This window comes from Rhinatrema bivittatum, chromosome 10 (assembly GCF_901001135.1).
Source record: "Rhinatrema bivittatum chromosome 10, aRhiBiv1.1, whole genome shotgun sequence".
NCBI classification, from domain to species: domain Eukaryota; kingdom Metazoa; phylum Chordata; class Amphibia; order Gymnophiona; family Rhinatrematidae; genus Rhinatrema; species Rhinatrema bivittatum.
Genome location: NC_042624.1, coordinates 47743879 through 47760655, shown reverse-complemented (window position 1 = coordinate 47760655; position 16777 = coordinate 47743879). Strand labels below are relative to the sequence as shown.

The following is a 16777-nucleotide window of genomic DNA, read 5'->3' as shown; positions in this document are numbered from 1 at the left end:
GGTACCATAGCAGAATGTTAATTTAGAAAAATATTACCTGGTGAAGGTTATTCCAAAAATATGTAAAATCTTTCTAAAGTTAAATGGCAGAAAAATAGACTTTTCCAAAAATATTTTCTTTAAATTTTAGGTATTATTTGACAATGAAAAAGATGAGAATGTTTCCACATTTGAATACATTGACAATTTTTTGCTTAAAATTATTTGCAAAATGAAAATTTGAAATTTTCTCATCCTATAAATTAAAAAATTTAATTGATTCTGCATGTTCCAACCACTAGAATTGCATGTCTTCCATGAATTATTATTATTATTATTATTATTATTTATTTGTATACTGTCAATCTAGTAAACAATCTTAGTGGTTCACAGAAGATCAAATAACATAAACTAAATTACAATAAAATATTGCTTAATATACAAAATTAAAATTACATTCACTCTTATGATATTCAACTGCTTTCCTTTATCTGTTTGCAGAAAGGCAATGCTAAATAGCCATGTTTTCAGAGCCTTTTTAAAGGTCTTAATGTCTGATTCAAATCTTAGCTCTGGAATACTGGCATACCTTTTCACAGCCAGCGATTTTTCCACCGCTTCCACCCCGGTGTCGCCCCGACTCCTCCTCTTCCGGTGCCGACGCCGCCCCGACTCTGCCTTGATTTAGCTATCGCATGCGATCCCATTAGAAAATGACCCCCTTTGTTTGTACATTAAGATATGCTATTGGCGTAGGAAGTACATCTGATATTTTTCTATTCAAAAGAATAATTTCTGTTTTGTCCAAATTTAGTACCAGTTTCATTTGTTGAAGTAATTGTTTGATGGTAGAAAATAGATTTCCATTAATTTTAAAGAGTGATCTATATATCTTTCAATTGGGATTAGAAATTGGATATCATCTGTATAGATGAAATATTTAATGCTCATGCTTGAAAGTAGATGACAAAGTGGATGCATGTATATGTTGAACAGCATAGCTGATAATGCTGACCCTTGCAGCAATCCAGTTCCTAATCGGAACAAATCTTCTATTCTGACTTTGAATGAATGGTCATTTAAGAAGGAGGAAAACTATTGTAAAACTGTGCCTTCTATACCTATTTAAATTAAATAATTAAATTAAATTGCATATCTTCCATGAATTAATACTCTGTACATCAGTTATATATTTGCCATAATATAATCTTTCAGTTGATGTTCTTAATGAAAATATAGCACTCTTAAAACAGGTTTCTTCTATAGTTTTGTCAGAAAAATGGTAAATTGATAGCAAGTATATTCCTAGAGCAATTTTATGACCATGCCGCTGTTATAATATTTTATTTAGTATATACTGTGATGTCATCAAGAAAGCAACAGAAATTTCATAAATATGTTTTATTTTTCTTCAGCTGAACCAGTTGATATACTAGAAGCGTTAGGATTTAACAACTTACCTGATGGAGTATCAAGAACAACAGGATTCTGCACAAACAGAAGAGATTCACAAGGATCAGATTTTGCCTACAAAGTTCAAAAACATGCACAACTCAGTGCTCCAACAAAACAGTTACTTCCAGGTAAGTCTCTAAGAAAACATCTTTATATCATCATTTGTGATAATGCACTCTATTTTGCATTTTAGCATACAAAGGGGTAGATTTTAAAAGGCCTACACTCGTAAATGCTGGGTAGCACGCGCACATGGATGCTCTCGTGCATACTTTTAAAATCTACCCCAAAGCATGTTAATAAGCTGCCAGAATGCAAAATCATGCAAACAACTAAGTATCCATTATTTTTTCTCTCTACTATGTGTACATTAGAGATGAACTAATTTGCCCCCCTAGATTCATCAAAATGCTGTAATATGGCAAGCCTAATGCCCACGATAAGGAAAAGGGGCATGTTTAGGTTAATTTTAGAGTTACCACATCACTTTGCATAGTGTGGTAAACTTTTCATGCCTTGCAATATTTCCTATTTTGCATGAGAGAAAGAGAGAGAGAGAGTGAGACTATCTATAAGGCTTTCATGGTAGTCAAGTATTTATATGTCTATAGGAGGGGAATCTAATAGCTCAACGTGAAGTGGTGGTGGTGGTTTAGGGTTTAGGGGCCAGTTTTTCATGCAGAGTGAGAAGTACAAACAGCATAGTATACCTTGGTGAAGATTTGACATAATTTGTAGTGAGGAAAGTCTCACAAAGATGACATTTCTGCTATGTTCTCCCACCCTAGCTTGATGGACACTATTAACAGGGTACAATCAACCTGGCCTCTAAACCATAAACCACCACCAACACCTCACCTCGAGGTATTAGCTGCTCCTCCTATAGGCATATAAATAGGTATGGTACATACTAGGGATGTGAATCGTTTTTCAACGATTAAAATTATCGTCCGATAATGTTTATATCGTCTTAAATCGTTATAGAACACGATACAATAGAAATTCTAACGATTTATCGTTAAAAATCGTTAAATTGTGTTAGTGCGCACTAACTCGAGTTAGTGCGCACTAACTCCCCGTTAGTGCGCACTAACTCGATTTAGTGCGCACTAACTGAAAATGATACAAATAAACACTTTCCAGGTCACTGAAGGTCAGTTAGGAATGAATATGTGTTCCTATTGGCTGGCTGCCCTCTTATCTATTGATGTTACCAAGGTTACCACTGAGGTGATGGTTGGGGGGATGGGAAATGGAACTGGAAACTAACGAACACCAACAGAAAATGAAACAAAGTGTTCACACTTCCCAGGTCAGTAAAGGTCACTTAGGAATGAATATGTATGTATGTATTCCTATTGGCTGGCTGTGCTCTTATCTATTGATGTTACCAATATGGTTGGGGGGATGTGAAATGGAAACAGTTGGAAGCTTGACAAAAAAAGTAATGTAATGATCAGCACTCACGTGACTAGAACTTGCTTGTTTATTATTTTTGTTAGCAGGCACCTGAAATGCTAGTGCATGTTGAATTTGCCAATCACTGTGCATTTTAGAAAGGTGGTCCTGGCTGGAACTGTACACAGTTCAAATATATGTAATTGATTGTTGGTAAGTGTATTTTTTAAGTAGCCACACTGGCACCAGTATGTTTACTTTTCCTCCTACTTAACTCACTAGCTCAGCTTTGTAAGAAGGGCTTCTCTGCTTGTGTGTTGTTTTTGTTTGGTGTGAGGAGAGCAGAAACATCAGATCTTTATTCAATCTACTACAGTCATCTCTTACAGTGCCCTATCCCTATTAATACCAGGAGTGTTGTGATCTTCCTGCACACAGTGCCCTAACCCTGATACCAGTCTGAGACAGCTCCCTCCCTGCATTACTAGTGAGAGGCTGGCTTCACAGACAGGGGGGAGCTGCCTGACCCTCACTCCTGACTTCCCCCATGTCCCAGCTAGTGAATGGTGTGTGGGTGAGGGGGGGGGGGAGGATGGTGAAGTCTGAGACAGCTCCCTCCCTGCATTACTAGTGAGAGGCTGGCTTCACAGACAGGGGGGAGCTGCCTGACCCTCACTCCTGACTTCCCCCATGTCCCAGCTAGTGAATGGTGTGTGGGTGAGGGGGGGGGGGAGGATGGTGAAGTCTGAGACAGCTCCCTCCCTGCATTACTAGTGAGAGGCTGGCTTCACAGACAGGGGGGAGCTGCCTGACCCTCACTCCTGACTTCCCCCATGTCCCAGCTAGTGAATGGTGTGTGGGTGAGGGGGGGGGGGAGGATGGTGAAGTCTGAGACAGCTCCCTCCCTGCATTACTAGTGAGAGGCTGGCTTCACAGACAGGGGGGAGCTGCCTGACCCTCACTCCTGACTTCCCCCATGTCCCAGCTAGTGAATGGTGTGTGGGTGAGGGGGGGGGGGAGGATGGTGAAGTCTGAGACAGCTCCCTCCCTGCATTACTAGTGAGAGGCTGGCTTCACAGACAGGGGGGAGCTGCCTGACCCTCACTCCTGACTTCCCCCATGTCCCAGCTAGTGAATGGTGTGTGGGTGAGGGGGGGGGGGGGAGGATGGTGAAGTCTGAGACAGCTCCCTCCCTGCATTACTAGTGAGAGGCTGGCTTCACAGACAGGGGGGAGCTGCCTGACCCTCACTCCTGACTTCCCCCATGTCCCAGCTAGTGAATGGTGTGTGGGTGAGGGGGGGGGGAGGATGGTGAAGTCTGAGACAGCTCCCTCCCTGCATTACTAGTGAGAGGCTGGCTTCACAGACAGGGGGGAGCTGCCTGACCCTCACTCCTGACTTCCCCCATGTCCCAGCTAGTGAATGGTGTGTGGGTGAGGGGGGGGGGGGAGGATGGTGAAGTCTGAGACAGCTCCCTCCCTGCATTACTAGTGAGAGGCTGGCTTCACAGACAGGGGGGAGCTGCCTGACCCTCACTCCTGACTTCCCCCATGTCCCAGCTAGTGAATGGTGTGTGGGTGAGGGGGGGGGGGGAGGATGGTGAAGTCTGAGACAGCTCCCTCCCTGCATTACTAGTGAGAGGCTGGCTTCACAGACAGGGGGGAGCTGCCTGACCCTCACTCCTGACTTCCCCCATGTCCCAGCTAGTGAATGGTGTGTGGGTGAGGGGGGGGGGGGAGGATGGTGAAGTCTGAGACAGCTCCCTCCCTGCATTACTAGTGAGAGGCTGGCTTCACAGACAGGGGGGAGCTGCCTGACCCTCACTCCTGACTTCCCCCATGTCCCAGCTAGTGAATGGTGTGTGGGTGAGGGGGGGGGGAGGATGGTGAAGTCTGAGACAGCTCCCTCCCTGCATTACTAGTGAGAGGCTGGCTTCACAGACAGGGGGGAGCTGCCTGACCCTCACTCCTGACTTCCCCCATGTCCCAGCTAGTGAATGGTGTGTGGGTGAGGGGGGGGGGGGGAGGATGGTGAAGTCTGAGACAGCTCCCTCCCTGCATTACTAGTGAGAGGCTGGCTTCACAGACAGGGGGGAGCTGCCTGACCCTCACTCCTGACTTCCCCCATGTCCCAGCTAGTGAATGGTGTGTGGGTGAGGGGGGGGGGGGAGGATGGTGAAGTCTGAGACAGCTCCCTCCCTGCATTACTAGTGAGAGGCTGGCTTCACAGACAGGGGGGAGCTGCCTGACCCTCACTCCTGACTTCCCCCATGTCCCAGCTAGTGAATGGTGTGTGGGTGAGGGGGGGGGGGAGGATGGTGAAGTCTGAGACAGCTCCCTCCCTGCATTACTAGTGAGAGGCTGGCTTCGCAGACAGGGGGGAGCTGCCTGACCCTCACTCCTGACTTCCCCCATGTCCCAGCTAGTGAATGGTGTGTGGGTGAGGGGGGGGGGGAGGATGGTGAAGTCTGAGACAGCTCCCTCCCTGCATTACTAGTGAGAGGCTGGCTTCACAGACAGGGGGGAGCTGCCTGACCCTCACTCCTGACTTCCCCCATGTCCCAGCTAGTGAATGGTGTGTGGGTGGGGGGGGGGGGGGGAGGATGGTGAAGTCTGAGACAGCTCCCTCCCTGCATTACTAGTGAGAGGCTGGCTTCACAGACAGGGGGGATCTGCCTGTCCCTCACTCCTGACTTCCCCCATGTCCCAGCTAGTGAATGGTGTGTGGGTGAGGGGGGGGGGTGGATGGTGAAGTCTGAGACAGCTCCCTCCCTGCATTACTAGTGAGAGGCTGGCTTCACAGACAGGGGGGAGCTGCCTGACCCTCACTCCTGACTTCCCCCATGTCCCAGCTAGTGAATGGTGTGTGGGTAAGGGGGGGGGGGGGGAGGATGGTGAAGTCTGAGACAGCTCCCTCCCTGCATTACTAGTGAGAGGCTGGCTTCACAGACAGGGGGGAGCTGCCTGACCCTCACTCCTCCGGGGTATTGTGATCTTCCTGCACACAGTGCCCTATCCCTGATACCAGGGGTGTTGTGATCTTCCTGCATGCAGTGCCCTATCCCTATTAATACCAGGAGTGTTGTGATCTTCCTGCATGCAGTGCCCTATCCCTGATACCGGGATGTGTGCAAGAAGATCACAACACCCCCGGTATCAGGAATAGGGCACTGTGTGCAGGAAGATCACAACACCCCCAGTATCAGGAATAGGGCACTGTGTGCAGGAAGATCACAACACCCCTGGTATTAGGGATAGGGCACTGTGTGCAGGAAGATCACAACACTCCTGGTATTAATAGGGATAGGGCACTGTGTGCAGGAAGATCACAATACCCCTGGTATCAGGGTTAGGGCACAAGTTCTAGTCACATTGACTGATCACATTACTTGTTTTGTCAAGCTACCAACTGTTTCCATTTCCCATCCCCCATATACTGTCAGTAGGAAACTTGGTAACATGAATAAATAAGAGGGCAGCCAATAGGAATACATATTCATTCCTAAACTGACCTTAACTGACCTGAAAAGTGTCAAATTGTATCATTTTCAGTTAGTGCGCACTAACTCCCAGTTAGTGCGCACTAACTCCCGTTAGTGCGCACTAACTCGAGTTAGTGCGCACTAATCGGAAAAAAACGATTTTTAACGATTTTTTAACTAAAAAATCGTGCCTAAGACGATTTTCTTGCCCTGCCACACGATTTCTATCGTTAAGACGATATGGAAAACGATTCACATCCCTAGTACATACTATGAAGGCCTCCCCAGAAGCTCTTTTTCTTTCTCTCTCTCTCTCGCTTCACTCCACTCCACTCTCCCCAAGATAAGATCATAAGAAATTGCCATGCTGGGTCAGACCAAGGGTCCATCAAGAACACAAGAACATGCCATGCTGAGTCAGACCAAGGGTCCATCAAGCTCAGCATCCTGTTTCCAACAGTGGCCAATCCAGGCCATAAGAACGTGGCAAGTACCCAAAAACTAAGTCTATTCCATGTTACTGTTGCTAGTAATAGCAGTGGCTATTTTCTAAGTCAACTTAATTAATAGCAGGTAATAGACTTCTCCTCCAAGAACTTATCCAATCCTTTTTTAAACACAGCTATACTAACTGCACTAACCACATCCTCTGGCAACAAATTCCAGAGTTTAATTGTGCATTGAGTGAAAAAGAACTTTCTCCAATTCGTTTTAAATGTGCCACATGTTAACTTCATGGAGTGCCCCCTAGTCTTTCTATTATCTGAAAGAGTAAATAAACCAATTCACATTTACCTATTCTAGACCTCTCATGATTTTAAACACCTCTATCATATCCCTCCTCAGTTGTCTCTTCTCCAAGCTGAAAAGTTCTAATCTCTTTAGTCTTTCCTCATAGGGGAGCTGTTCCATTCCCCTAATCATTTTGGTCGCCCTACTCTGTACCTTCTCCATCACAATTATATCTTTTTTGAGATGCGGCGACCAGAATTGTACACAAGCCCAGCATCCTGTTTCCAACAAAGGCCAAACCAGGCCACAAGAACCTGGCAATTACCCAAACACTAAAAAGATTCCATGCTACTGATGCAATTAATAGCAGTGGCTATTCCCTAAGTAAACTTGATTAATGGCAGTTAATGGACTTCTCCTCCAAGAACGTATCCAAACCTTTTATGAACCCAGGTACACTAACTGCACTAACCACATCTTCCCAAGCCCAAAAATTGCCGAAATACAATTAAAAAATTTAACACGAATTGTATTACGGCCATTTTGGTTATATCACACAACGTAACACCAGGAAAAAAGATGAAGTTGTTTCTAGCATTAAAATCATATGATAGCATAACTCCCACCCAAACTCCTCCCCATTCCAGCCCCTTCCCAAAATTTGCATTCACACCGCGTGCTAGTGCTATTATCGCATTCGTTATGGCATTATCTCGTGCGTTAACACCATAAAGCATTTTTATGAATGACCCTGCTTGTGATTTGCTTCAGCCATTGACCCAGTTGGCCAAGTGGCAGTTAACCTCATGTAAATTGTGACCTATAGACATCTAAATATTTGAAATTGAAAGTTATTTATTTTTAAAAATATTTGTAAAAATATTGCAATTCTTAAGATTGAAAGAGGCCTGGTGTGCCTTTACAGCTCCCTGTCGAGTTTACTTGATTTATTTTATTTTATTTTAAAACATTTGTTACCTGCCCTTTCTACATTCAGGGCAGGGTACAAAGCACATGCACATTATTTAAAATACATAAAACATATAACAAATTAAAATCTAAAGGAGGTAATAAAATAAATTGACAAGACAATATATCACTGACATAAAAACATAAATTTGAGTTTAAATTTAGGGCCTCATGACAACATTGATATATGACCAAGCTAAATAGGCTTTCTGACATAGGTATGTCTTTAGCACCTTTTTGAAAAATTTGGGCTCTTTAATTGTTCTGAATTTAATAGAATGGGGGGGGGGGGGGATTCGAAAAGAAAGGGCCAGCAATTGAGATGACTCGCTTCCTGGTCTTTCAAGGTGTGCTATTCTGGAGGTGGGGGGGGGGGGGGGGGGGACATCAAGCAGGCTGTGCTGCCTAGCTCTCGGGGATCTTGTTAGGGTGTGTATTTTCAAAATGGCTGCGATTCAAGGAGATTTAATGTTATACAGGAGATTATGGATAATGACCACTAGCTTATATTGGATTCGATAGGTGATAGGTAACCAGTGTAGGGATTCTAAAACCGGAGTTATGTGATCATGGGGGGAAGGAACAAAGAAAGCTTTCCTGTTGGACATAGATACTCTTTGATGCCTTACTAGAAATCCATTGCAGTGATTGTCAGTCGAAGTTGAAGGCAAGCCAGATGGAAGTTTGGTCAGTCAGTGACTTGTAATGGATGCCTGGACTATTAGCCTGGCCTCACTCAATCAAATTGACATCATTAATGTGCATACAGATCCCAACATACTTTATAGTTGTAGTTTTATTTAGAATGCAAGTGAAATATGGGTAAAGTGAGCATCTTTCTACCTACTGGCAGATTTGTATCTTGGATGTAAGGATGTATCTGAGAATTGTCAATTAATCATATAGGAGAAATTGAGCATGTAACTACAGAATTGAAAACTGGGCTTTGATAAATGATTTCATTTTAATTTAGAACTAAATACAGTGTATATAAATCCCACTATATATAAAAGATGGTAATTCTGTTAGGGTGATGTTTGCCTGCAATGTAGTATGCAGGCAGAAGAAGCCAGTTGTGCACAAGTGGCAAACAAATTAGCATAGCATCTAATCTCAAGGTTCCTGCTGACTAGTGTAGCTGATCCCCTTACCCCACATAGTTCATCCATCACCAAAGCTTCAAGACACCAAAGCTTCAAAACATGTGGGCGATTCCCCTGCCCCACACGCCTGTGCCTTCAGCAAGGTCTGCACTGAACATTGCAGTGACCTCTCAACCTCGCACTCCTCTTTGTCAGGAAGGCTCCTATCCAGCACGGTCTGTCCCTCGACAAAGCCCCAAGAGTCTGTCCTTGCCTGTCCCACTGCTGCTACTCCAGTTCAGTGGCAACTGTGGCTGGACCAGGAAATGAAGCCATACCTCCAACACTGCAGTCCTCCATCTGCTCTGTACCACAGTGAGCCTTTCCAACCACGCTTCTTGTCCATCACCACAGCCCCATGCCAGTGTACTCTGCCTGTTGCCCAGTTGCAGGTCTATGACCTTGCCACTAACAATCACAATCAGGAATCTCACCAATTCATCCATTGTAGTAGCTTTTCCTCCATCATTTTTGGTAATAATTCTTTCCATTCTCCTTTTGATATTGTGATACTAATGTTGCTATTCCTATGGACACAGGCACACGTAGGGAAGGTAATTTTGTAAAACGCAAATAACTGATGCAGCAAGTACACACATATGTTAGAACAATATTCAAAGGGAACATAAGCATGCATGTTCAATTTGAAAATTATCCCACGAAAAGTAGCCTTATAAGAATTATACATAGTTTTAAAATTGAAAAATATGAACACAGGTGAAAACTGCTCCAACCACATCCCCTGGAATAAGTCCTCACAGTCTGGGTAAACTTATGTGTGAATATGACAGGAGTGGGCAATTTTACAAAACCTAATTTCTGCACATAAAACAGTGTTTTCCATGTGGAAAAGGAAATGCATTTGAAAATTACCCCCTAAAAATAGACCTGCAAGGTTAAGCAGGATTCTTGCTCTAAAATAAATTATGTTCCTTTCAACCTTCTATCTAAAGTCAGTAATTAAAGACTGCATGTGTAACCAGTGCTGGGGTAATACTTTCACATGGGTTCTATGATTCTGTATAGTCAGTGGTCAATTTGATCTTGTAGTTTATTAGAGATGAAGCATTTAAAGGTCAATTTTCAAAAGTTTTGCATACAAAATTAGAACTTACACATGCCTTCAACTCAGAAAAAACACCTAATGCTAATAACAGACCGAATGTTTTCCATAGCAGGCCCCAAGTTGTAGAACTCCCTTTGAGAGTCAATATGTCAAATAACAGATAGAAAGAACTTAAAGCGTGAACTGAAAACTTGGCTCTTCAGAAAAGCATACGATTTAACGTAAAAGACCAATATTCTGATAACAACTACATCAGTACTAGAGTTAATGTTAATGGAGTAAACAATATGCAGTGAATGATGTGATGTAAATTGATGTTAAAAGAGTGAGCAATAAGTAATGAATAAGGATGCATTCTAATATTTTTAGAGCAAGCAATAATTATGAATGATATGATGCACAATGTTAGTAGGATTAGATCTTGTATTCATTTAAATCAACCATGAATTTGCACACATATGAAACAGAATAGTAATTGCACAAATATGAACTAGAGTATACAGTAATTAGTGTAATTTGTGGTGTTGAACTAAAAAGTGATTGCTAACCCACAATATATGACCATGAACAATGAAAATGTATGTGGATCTTGTAAACCATTGTGATCTTCTTTTGGAACGATGGTACATAAAACGCCCAAACAAATAAATAAATACATGTTAAATAGCATATATGTGAGTATATGCTATTTTAGAAACTTCAACAAACGTGTAAATCAGGGTCAGTGAGCAAATTTATGCATCTAAAAAAGGGGCAGGCCAGGGGCATTCTGGGGAGGGGCCAACATTTACATGCGTGAGTTGCTAGTTTATAAGCAATTTACACATGCAAATATAGCAGCTTACTTGCGTACATTTACCTCTGCTCAGTATTGGTGGTAAGTGATTGTAAACATCTTAAAAGTAAAAAAAATGACTGGATTAGGGGTCTGGGTGAAAAGGGGAGACTTCAGCCTGAAGAACCAAGAGAGTCTCCATGAGCTGCAGATGGTTTGGGCGAACTGGTAGACTTAAGTGATAAAACTGTTTACTTCATTGTTGCGTGCATGTTAAAATATCCCCTAACATATGAGGGGTAAATGCATCTAATTTACATGTAATAAATCTACTCATGTATCTGTTTAAAAGTTGTAGGCAAGATATATGAATACATCATTTTCACAAACTTAACCGACTAAATTCCAATGTATCCGCTACTTAGATAGACAAGTTCCAACTTATCTGTCTAAGCAGCACCAAGGAGTTACTTATTTTATTTATTTAAAACATTTTCTATACTGCCAACTACAAATGATCATAGCGTTATAAGTCTGAAAAAGCTACTTGTCCATCATCTAAGTAATGTTTTTCAGATTTATCTAGTTAAGTCAGATAGCTGGATAAGTCTAAAAGAAAAATGCTATTTAGACAGAAGTCTTAAAATGCTTCTTATCCAGCTAAGGGGGTTATTTGTTAAAGGTTTATCGCATGTGTTAGGGCCTTTTCGTGTGCGATAGGATGTAAATTTGCTGGGGGGGAGGAGTCGGGGAGGGGAGGGGGAGGAGTCTGCCATGGCACCGCTGCCAGCGATAATGTGAGGAACATTATTGCCAGCAGTAGCACTGCGAATAACAACACCTTTAATGGTGTCGCTATTTGTGCAAAAGGCTTGCAGCTATGCAAAATTTAGCAAAATGAATAACTACAACTCATTGAGATGTAATTATCTTTTATTGCGATAAAATTTTGTCTAGGTAAATTGGGGGTATAATGTAAGGAGTGTTTTTCTTGGCCAGTGAGTGTACAAATTTTCTGAAATTGAAGGAGCTGTTGGAGCTTGGTGCAGGATATGACACATTTTGAACCTCGGGAGGGTACAGTGGGGATAGGGTAAGACTGGGTCAGGATAGATCTGGTAGGTTCTTGGTCCGGTGAGATATCATAGTGATTTACTATCACTGGGTAGGTGAGGCTTGTCTTTGAGGGTGCTCAATAGGGTCCTGTTATATTGCACTATGGGACACCCAAGGAGGAATGATTTTTAGTATGGCCCTTTGGCATCAGGCCCACTGGCAGGAGTGCTCCCTTATGGAACAGCTCTTTAAAGAGCCTATCATTTGTCTGATGAGGTCTTGGGAAGCCGAGTGGAGGGAGGCAGGACGTTCTGGAGGCTTTGGAGTGTTATGGAGTACGCAGGGGAGGGGACCCAGTGATAGAATTTGGGTCAAGAAGCACCTACCCCCTGTGTACTGGCCAGCCTGCAGAACCGTTTTGCTAAAGCCTTTTTCACAAAAAATAAAAATAAAAAAATGATATATACGTATTCTTTCTACAAATGTTTGTATAGCTAAATTATACATACAATTTTTCTATGGGGCTCATTTACATGTGTAGAAAAATAGCATGCAAGAAATGTGCACTTTAGTTCATGAACTTCTTAGGGATTTATCACCATTAAGATTTCAATTACTCTACTATTGCACTTCCTAGTCCTCTCTGGCAAAAGTAAGCTTGCTCAGGATCTTTATATCCACTCACTCTGCTAGAATGTCAGAAACTTCAGTACATTTGACACACCTCCCACTGGAGACATGCCCACTCCACATTATGGCACAGCACTAGACCTTTAAATATAAGAGGTCCACAAATCTGGAGCATGTTAATGGGGCCACATATCCTAAGAGAACTATTTTGACTATTCATCAAGCTTTTATACACTTGTACTATGGATTGAACATATCTTTTCTTTAGTGTAACAACAAAACTGATAAGATTAACATGTAAGTGAATTGTTTAAGGGCTAATTTAGTCCAAACTTTCATAGTGGGCATGTTTTTCATTATTCAGTAGCCTTGAGAGTTTTAACCTTCATTTATTAAGAATTATGGTATGCTGCAGGGTATATTTATTGCCTATTCTAACCTTGCTGTGATTTAATCGGGAGGTCAAAAGTTTCATTTTACCCGCTGTTGCTCAAGGGGTCATTTAAATCAGTCAGCATTGAGCACTCAGACTGATATACAGTTCTAAACATGGAATAATTTATTTGTTCAAAAGTAATATACAGTATATCAAATTCAGACAGGTGTTTAAGCTATTGACTTTGAGAAAATGAACATATAATTTATTTTTCACAGTGCTCATCAGATATAAAACTATAATGCATGCAATCACTAGAAAAAATTAATACCACCATGTGCCTTTCGCACTTATGGTATCAGAAAAAGATGCTATCAAGGTCTTCAGTTCTTTATCCATCCTCACATTAACAACTTGTGAAATAAATTGGTGATCTTAGCCCGGTTCCTAGCAGATAGTTTCCAGGTCACAGAAACCACCATCACAGTTTCTGTCATTTCTTACTGCCATTGTTGTCAGTCTCAGCAGGGATGCCAAAGATTGCACAGACTTGGAAATTGAATTGCCTATTACCTTTTCACCTTTCAAGGTGGCTCCTTAAGAGTAGGGCTGATACATATTAGCAGGCCAAGACGGAGATGCTTATACTGCTGCTGTCTGCACTCTGCCTTGTTTTGTGGATAAACAAGGACTTTGGTTTGCAGTACTGTCTATTTAGCACCTTTCACAGGTATTATATTAACTAGAAATCAAGAAGTTACTTATAGAACTGATGGAGCCTACACTTCAGAATGCATGTGGCCTGTAAAAAACCAAACAAACAAACCCTGTTATGATTCCCTTTGACTCACTGCATGTACTGAAAGTATAATGCAGTCTAATTGTGTCTTTCCATTGAAAGATACTTTGGACTTTGTTTAATATTGGCCATGTGCCTACACAAATATTCAGGTCTGCATACATATTCAAAAGCCATGAGAGAACCAGTCAAACATCTTTGGGATGTGTCCTATACATTTCTGATATAAATGCACTTATGACATATATATATATATACAAGTTATACATCCTCAAAAGAATCAGACCACTGTTCCACTCACAAGACTTCAGAACAATTCTACAAGCAATAATCTTCTCAAAGCTGGATTATTGTAATTCTATTCTACTAGGTCTCCCGGCCTCTCATACAAAACCCCTTCAGATGGTGCAGAATAGGGATGTGAATCGTTTTAGGACGATTAAAATTATCGTCCGATAATTTTAATATCGTCTTAAACCGTTATGGAACACAATACAATACAGATTCTAACGATTTATCGTTATAAATCGTTAGAATCGTGAGCCGGCACACTAAAACCCCCTAAAACCCACCCCCGACCCTTTAAATTAAATCCCCCACCCTCCCGAACCCCCCCCAAATAACTTAAATAACCTGCGGGTCCAGCGGCGGTCCGGAACGGCAGCGGTCCGGAACGGGCTCCTGCTCTGAATCTTGTCGTCTTCAGCCGGCGCCATTTTCCAAAATGGCGCCGAAAAATGGCGGCGGCCATAGACGAAAAAGATTGGACGGCAGGAGGTCCTTCCGGACCCCCGCTGGACTTTTGGCAAGTCTCGTGGGGGTCAGGAGGCCCCCCACAAGCTGGCCAAAAGTTCCTGGAGGTCCAGCGGGGGTCAGGGAGCGATTTCCCGCCGCGAATCGTTTTCGTACGGAAAATGGCGCCGGCAGGAGATCGACTGCAGGAGGTCGTTCAGCGGGGGTTCCGGCGCCTCGCTGAATGACCTCCTGCAGTCGATCTCCTGCCGGCGCCATTTTCCGTACGAAAACGATTCGCGGCGGGAAATCGCTCCCTGACCCCCGCTGGACCTCCAGGAACTTTTGGCCAGCTTGTGGGGGGCCTCCTGACCCCCACGAGACTTGCCAAAAGTCCAGCAGGGGTCCGGAAGGACCTCCTGCCGTCCAATCTTTTTCGTCTATGGCCGCCGCCATTTTTCGGCGCCATTTTGGAAAATGGCGCCGGCTGAAGACGACAAGATTCAGAGCAGGAGCCCGTTCCGGACCGCTGCCGTTCCGGACCGCCGCTGGACCCGCAGGTTATTTAAGTTATTTGGGGGGGGGGTTCGGGAGGGTGGGGGATTTAATTTAAAGGGTCGGGGGTGGGTTTTAGGGGGTTTTAATGTGCCGGTTTTTCGATTTTTCGATTTTTCGATTTTTAACGATTTTTAACGATTTTTCACGATATTTTACCCCCCCCAAACGGCAACAATACGATTCCCTCCCCCTCCCAGCCGAAATCGATCGTTAAGACGATCGAGGACACGATTCACATCCCTAGTGCAGAACACAGCCGCCAGAATTCTGACCAACTCCAGGAAATTCGACCACATCACCCCCATCTTGAAAACCCTTCATTGGCTTCCCATTCACTACAGAATTATGTATAAATCTATTACCACCATTTTCAAAGTCATACATCAACTCGCACCATTAAATCTACAAATACCACTCAAGAAACACACCTCTGTCAGACCAACTAGAGAACACTACAAAGAATCACTTCATGTTCCAAAAGCCAAAACATTCCAACACAAATCTTTCGAAGACAGAGCTCTATCCACAGCAGGACCGCGCCTATGGAACTCCATCCCTTCAGAGCTTCGCCAGGAACCATGCCTACCTACTTTTAGGAAAAGACTAAAAACCTGGCTTTTCAAAAAAGCCTACCAGAGTTCAGATTGATCCAGGTTCCCTCTCAACCACTAATTGTCACCCCTAACCTCCTTCTTCCCTTTATCCTAGTGTACACCCCACCCCCTATATCCTACCACTTCCTTGACTTCATTTAGCCCTCGACATCCTCTAGACACAGATCCTTTATTGCATACTATGTAAATATTCACTGTAAATGTGTTTTACTATGTAAATATTCCTGTCCCTTTTCTCTTTTTTCCTCCTATCCCAGTTGTTAACTTCCTTGTTCATTGTAACTATTATTTTCTGCACCAGTTCAATACCTCTAGTTCTATGTTCAATGCACGACTTGTTAAATGTAAACCGACTTGATGCAACCTCTGGTCGTGAAAGCCGGTATAGAAAAAAAAATAAAAATAAATAAATAAATATAAGACAGTAACATAGTAACGATGGCAGAAAAAGACCAAATAGTCCATCCGGCTTCTTATGGTAGTAACCTCCGCTCCGTGCAGGTTGCCCCCAAGCCTTATGTTAAGGGTAGTAATATTAAAAATCAAAACCAAGCAGCAGTCAAACCCATAAAAAAATTACTGCTAGCAACATACCTATAGGGTTAGCAGCCTTCTTGATAATTCAAACGATGCTGCTGCTTGAAGGTGCTTTGCTTTTGGACTTGACCATAGAAGCAGTCCTTAACTTTTTCCCTAATGTCTGTGCATCAGTATCCTGGACCAAAAAGTCAAGGCCCAGCATTAGTTGCTCTCTGAATCCAATTCTCCTTTTCTCCCCCACACCCTCCTTCCCTGCTGTTGAAACAGAGAGCGATGCTGCAGTTGCATCAAAATCATGTAAGCTAATTGGTTAAGGGTAGTAATCCCCATGCCTTGTGTTAGGGTAGCAGCTGCCGCTCCAGGCTGTTACCCCCATTCACCCCTTTCTTAATTTCCAGCTCTAGCCTTTGGGGATCCACAGGTTTATACCAGTATGGTTCTACCCAGTAAATACAAAGAGAGGACATTTCTAGAA

General features: G+C 43.0%; 1 protein-coding gene across 1 annotated transcript in view; it reads left to right on the top strand.

The window, feature by feature from the left end:
• COL11A1 (collagen type XI alpha 1 chain) overlaps positions 1 to 16777 on the top strand; it is a 623839-nt gene that overhangs the window by 54041 nt on the left and 553021 nt on the right. The window contains 1 exon segment of the mRNA XM_029618381.1: positions 1395 to 1562. Coding sequence (XP_029474241.1) covers positions 1395 to 1562 — 168 coding nt within the window.